Source organism: Cynoglossus semilaevis, chromosome 10, assembly GCF_000523025.1.
Source record: "Cynoglossus semilaevis isolate Cse_v1.0 chromosome 10, Cse_v1.0, whole genome shotgun sequence".
In the NCBI taxonomy this organism is placed as follows: Eukaryota; Metazoa; Chordata; class Actinopteri; order Pleuronectiformes; family Cynoglossidae; genus Cynoglossus; species Cynoglossus semilaevis.
In genome coordinates, this window is record NC_024316.1 from 20,415,919 (window position 1) to 20,421,886 (window position 5,968).

The window sequence follows — 5,968 nt, forward strand, 5'->3', positions numbered from 1 at the left end:
TTCATGAAAATTTTTCACCCTATGACCACGTGACACAGGAAATTTGGATGTAACCAAAAAATTTTGAAAAAAAAAATTTTGAAAATTTATTTTTCAAAATGCTCTTATTTAATTATAAACATGCATAAAAACTAAAATTTGGAAAAAAAAAATTTCAAAAAGTTTCATAAAATTTTTTCACCCTATGACCACGTTACAGGAAATTTGGATGTAACCAAAAAATTTTGAAAAGAAAAATTTTCAAATTTTTTTTTTCAAAATGCTCTTATTTAATGAGAAACGTGCAGAAAAACTAAAATTTTGAAAAAAATTTTCATGAAAATTTTTCACCCTATGACCACGTGACACAGGAAATTTGGATGTAACCAAAAAATTTTGAAAAAAATTTTTTTTTTCGAAATTTTTTTTTCGAAAATTTTTTTTTTTTGAAATTTTTTTTTCGAAATTTTTTTTTTTCGAAATTTTTTCAAGTGGCGCTTTGGCCCAGAGGCAATGTCTCTGTCATTGTTGTGGAGCCAGGGTTCACCTCCTGGGCAAGTTCAAATCTCGGTTGGACTCACCACCTGCAGGAAGGTTCAGGGGGGTTGGTACGGTGCAATGTGATGTGGGTGGAGACTGCTGCCCCTGCGACCTGGTAACGGATAAGAGGATGAAAATGGATGGATGGGTATGTTAGTGTGTGTGTGTTTGTACATGATCAAGAACACATGAAAAGGACAAACTGTCCTCCAGAAGTTGAGCTTGAAGACGCCCTCTCAGTGTTCCTTCAGGCTGACTCCGACCTCTGGAGGACGGCACCAACACAGACTTTTTTTATTGTTAACACAGTCAGAAAGTGAGCAGAGCGTTTGTGGTATTGACTCGTTGGATCAGCACAGTGTTTGGACCCAGTATGTGAAGTATCTTGACCCGTTTTGTACCCATGCACTTCCAGTTCCATGTCCATGTCCAGCACCGATACTGCCGATACCGTTATCAATCCGATACCTTCTTTTCTCCTGCAGCGTACCGCGGGCTGCCGTTGAGGTTTTGTTTACAGAACATGTTACGCAAAGTTAAGTTGAGCATTTGATCGATCCTGAAATTTGAACCGCTATCGGACCGGTACCGATCCTGAGTATTAGCTCCACCCCTACTTTGAACAATTCAATCTCCTTTGAATCTGTGTGAAATACTGTCTCCATTGTCCAACCTGTGACCCCATCTTACCTTCTTGTGATGATGATGATGATGATGATGATGATGATGATGATGATGGTGATGGTGATGATGATGAAGATTGTTAGTGCCACTGCCTCGTTTTGTAAGAATGGACGTACACATATACCTATATGCAGTGCTGATGAGGACTTCCTGTGTGTGTCGGCGTGTGTGTAGTTCAGACGAGTGCATGTGTGCCTCTGGGAGGAGAAGATGAGAAAATAACACAGTCACAGTGAGGACAAAATGTGGTGGCAGGGAGGCGATGTCGGAGGTGGGTGGGGTTGAACAGTCCCCCCTTCATCTCCTCTCATTCTCTGTCCGTTACTACCCACCAGAGTTTCTATGGCAACCCCTCAAAAAGCGGTGTGCGGTGAATTGTGGATTTGAGATGTGGCGTCTGATTGCACCGTGTGGGGGAGATGGCTGGCGTTCTCCTCCGCCTTCCTCTGCTGGAGGAAATGGGTAGTGACCAAACAGACCTCGGTGCGTCCACACGTGTGTGTGCATGTGTGTGAAGAGGTGGGGGGGCGGGCGGACGGGGGGGTCTGCATATGTTTACATGCTCCAATAATGATGTAAAAAAAAAGTCTTGAAGTGAACAGACTGTCTGACCATGAAGACTCATCAGTGTGATTTTAAATTCAGTAACAGCAGCAGCAGCAGTAACAGCAGCAGCAGCAGCAGCAGCAGTCAAGTGTAGCTCAGACTGCGTCTGGCTCTCAGAGCTTAGAACGTGCGCTGGTATTTCTTAACACAGTAAGTAATAAATAATTCCGCTGATATTTAGGTAAAACATTACAGAAATCATACTTTTAACATAATCTTAAAAAAATAAAACAAAAACCATCAGCTTGGCACGTCATCTTTTATTTCTGACATAAAGTAAAGCTGTATATAAACCCTGTGGGAGTTTTATGGTCCATTAACTGTGTTTCAAGATGTTAGTGCTGCACTAAATGTTTTTTGCTTTGTCCCGTTCTGCAACATTTTAAAACCTAAATTCTTTGTCTATAAAGCAGCTCATGTTGCCTAACAACAGCACACCCGTGATGAGCTACCTGTATATTTCCATGGAGCAACATTCTGACTGGTGAGAGCTCTGTATGTTGTTGAATGGAGCTCTCTCTCTCCCCCTCTCTCTCTTCCTGAGAGCCTACATGATGCTTGTAAGCTGTGCCAGGCCACATTAGCATCCCATTATAAAGCAGCATGATCACTCGTCATTTAGAAGCCCGCCACTCTGTGTTTACGCGTGTGTGTGTGTGTGAATCTCAAACAGCGCTGTTCCCCAATGTTTTTTAGATTTTTTTTTTTCCGCTTCAAAGTCTTGCCGCGTGCACAATTAAATTGAAATGCGTCTTGAAGTAGTTGGATTTGTTTGACCTAGATATCTCACCAACCTCACTGTTGATAAATTGAATATCCTGAGGCTGACTTGCAACAATTTCATCCGGTCGAAGTGTAGTAGACAGCGCCCTCTGCTGCGTAACCGTGTGTCTCGCAGGTAGTCAAGAGAGTCATTTAGAAAGAGATGTGACAGGCAAAAAAAAAGTGTTGGGGTCTACAGATTTATTTGTTTAATTTTGAAAGTTCAGATTTTGACAGAAAATTTTATAAAAAGGTTCTGTAAATACCATAATTTAATGAGAAACATGCAAGAAAAGATACAATTTTAACAATCCACGTTTCACAACATTTTTGTTTTTGGGAATTTTTGTTCACATTTTGACAGTTTTTTAAAAAAACTTTTTAAACTGTTCTCTAAGTGCCCTAATTTGATGAGATTTATTTTTTTAAAGATATTTTCACTGAGTCAATGACAGTCATGGTGGCCTTAAGAATGGATGTGAATGATCTCCTGGACCTCTGGTTCATGATCTGTAATTTTTCTGAAACAAAAAATATTTTTTGAGAAAAGATGAAAAATTAGATAAAATTTTGAAAAAAAATGTTTTTTAGGAAAGAAATTTTTAGAAAAAAACTTTTTAGAAAAAAAAGTCTTTTTTTTTTAGATTTTTTCACGATGGTAAGGCTATAGTAAGGCGTGTTTTGGGTGATTTTTAAAATATTCATATAAAATACTTTTTGGACCTCTGGTTCATGATCTTCTGGACCTCTGGTCTGTGGCAGAGTTCTGGTTCATGTGACTCAAACCAGAGGAACTGGAACCATCCCAGTCTGGGGAGGGTTTGTTTTTTTTTCATTGTAGTTAAAAATTAGGATCACGGCCCACTAGAGGTGTCGTAGTGGGCCGTGTACCATGGGTTGTCCTGTGGTCGTCCAGGTCTGGTCAGCTGAAACAGAGACCTTAAATGGACTGGAGCCTTCGTTAGTTTTAAAGCTGACACACTTTCCTGCTACAACTGTCACCTCTCTCTCTCTCTCTCTCTCTCTCTCTCTCTCTCTCTCTCTCTCTCTCTCTCTCCCCCCTTTTCTCTCTATCATTCTGACACACACGCTCTCGTTCTCTCCCCTCCTCAAAGCCAGCCGCTCCACCTTCACCCCCCGACCCCCCCGCCCAGCCTGGGTGTCTCTGCTCCCTGTCTGCAGGAATGTTGAGTGTCTCTATAGCCCCTGCCCTGGAGATTAGGCCCCACCACCACATATAACCCCCCCCCCTTCATTCCTGTCCTACCCCCCCCCACTTCATTCCTGTCCAAAGTATGCCCCCAAAGAGCTGCAGCATTTTTATCTGAGCCCGGTGATTGTGACAGATTGGCCAAATGACACACACGTCCAGACGCTGCGGTGGACACACAAACACAGGGGGAGCAGAGCCGCCCAGGGAGGGGCCACCGAGGGTGGGGCGGGCTAGGGCGGGCGGGGGGGCTCTGGCTATAAAACCCAGTCAGAATGAGGCCGGTGTCCTGCCCTGATCTGGTCACTACCTCCCCCCGTGTGTGTCAGGAGCCGTCAGGACAGGCAGGAATCGAACCTCCGTCATGAACGACATCTACAAGGCTGCGGTACGTCCTCCGAAAACACGGAACACAGGAACTGTTGTTAGAAGAGTGTGTGTGTGTGTGTGTGTGTGAGGTGATGTCTGTGATGATGGCGTTGGTTCAGATCAGCGACCACTAACCTTAACTAACGACTAACTAGCTGCAGTTTTCATGAACTGGACGTCAGAGAGAAGTTTGTTGATCTAAAAAAAACTAAAAAAAAACTTCTGTTTGTTTTTTCATCTGAACTGAACTGAAGGTGTGACACATTCCTGTTGTTGTGGCTCAGCCCATCACCTCCATCACCTCCATCACCTCCATCACCTCCATCACCTCCATCACCAGTCCTAAAAATCCTCACCTCCATATTTGTCTCTAGATGTTTTTCCCACTTCAGTCCTATCAGAGCTGATAGGAGCCCCCTCCATCACCCCTCCTCCTCCATCACCCCTACCCCACCTAAGTGAATGAATTCCAGCATTATCTGTAAGCCAGAGATGTGTGTGTGTGTGTGTGTGTGTGTGTGTGTGTCAGCTGGTCGCTCTAATACCACAGAGACAGTAAAAACACACATACTCACACAAGTATTCACTTAGTTTTTTTTCGTACATCATCACCAGAGGAACATATGTTCATGGATCTGTGTGCGTGTGTGCGTGTGTGTGCGTGCGTGCGTCTAATTTATGGCGGTTTACAGACGATAACTCTGACATAAGCACTTGTCTCCCGATCTCATTCGTTGCAGCTTTTCCAGGATTACTGTTCCATTGTTGGTCCTCGTCCACAGCTATGCTAATTTAGAACGATGTGTGTTGTGTCCTTTATCTGTGCTTCCTGATCCTCCTGTCGCACTATTTTTAACTCCTCCTCTCACCGGCTTCCACATCTCGGCTCTGTGTTTTCTCAGGGAAGGCCCGGTCTGTGGGCGTGGGCGTCCAAGTCCTGGTGCGGTCCAGATCAGTGACCAAATGTGTCAATCTGTGACGCAGTTGAAAAGTCTGTTGTTGAATTTCTGTTTTTTTTTTGTTTTTTTTTGTCAACAGGTTGAGCAGCTGACAGACGAGCAGAAAAATGGTGAGGCTTTGTTTGTACGTTTCCATGACTACCGTCGTCAACATCTCTGCTAGGCTACGTCACACTGCTAATAACACTCGTCCAATCACTCAAGGCGCCAACATTTATTGACCAGTCTGTTACTGACAGGACGCAGTGGTGGGTCGCACAGTTGCCGTGCATTATGGGAAATGTAGATTATAATCAAGCAAATGTAATGGTACACTTTATTACAGTTGAAAATGACTACGTGTACATGTTACACACACACCAGAGTTGACCAGTGACTAAACCAGTGACTAAACCAGTGATCTATACCACTGATCTATACCAGTGATCTATACCACTGATCTATACCAGTGATCTATACCAGTGATCTATACCATATGCATGTTTAGCTCTGCTCGTCCACATGAAATGACTTTGTGGGCTTGATTTGGGCCACGGGCTCCGAGTTTGACATAGAGTGACCAGGCCTCAGGTCACTGACCCTTGTTGTCCAAGTGTCATCTCCTGGTTCTAACCACAGACGATGGTGTTGTTGTGTGGCAGAGTTCAAGGCCGCCTTCGACATCTTTGTGCAAGATGCTGAGGACGGATGCATCAGCACCAAGGAGCTAGGAAAGGTGATGAGGATGCTGGGCCAGAACCCTACACCAGAGGAGCTGCAGGAGATGATCGACGAGGTGGACGAAGATGGTGAGTCTGAACAAACCAGAACGACGATGATGATGATGGTGGTGATGATGATGATGATGGTGATGATGATG

The 5,968-nt window shown here is 43.8% G+C and overlaps 1 protein-coding gene across 1 annotated transcript in view; it reads left to right on the plus strand.

The window, feature by feature from the left end:
* The first annotated feature begins 4,038 nt into the window (after positions 1-4,038).
* tnnc1a (troponin C type 1a (slow)) overlaps positions 4,039-5,968 on the plus strand; it is a 3,888-nt gene continuing 1,958 nt past the window's right edge. The window contains exons 1-3 of the mRNA XM_008319468.3: positions 4,039-4,169; positions 5,189-5,219; positions 5,751-5,897. Coding sequence (XP_008317690.1) covers positions 4,146-4,169; positions 5,189-5,219; positions 5,751-5,897 — 202 coding nt within the window. The 5' untranslated portion in view covers positions 4,039-4,145. The remainder of the gene's footprint in view (positions 4,170-5,188; positions 5,220-5,750; positions 5,898-5,968) is intronic.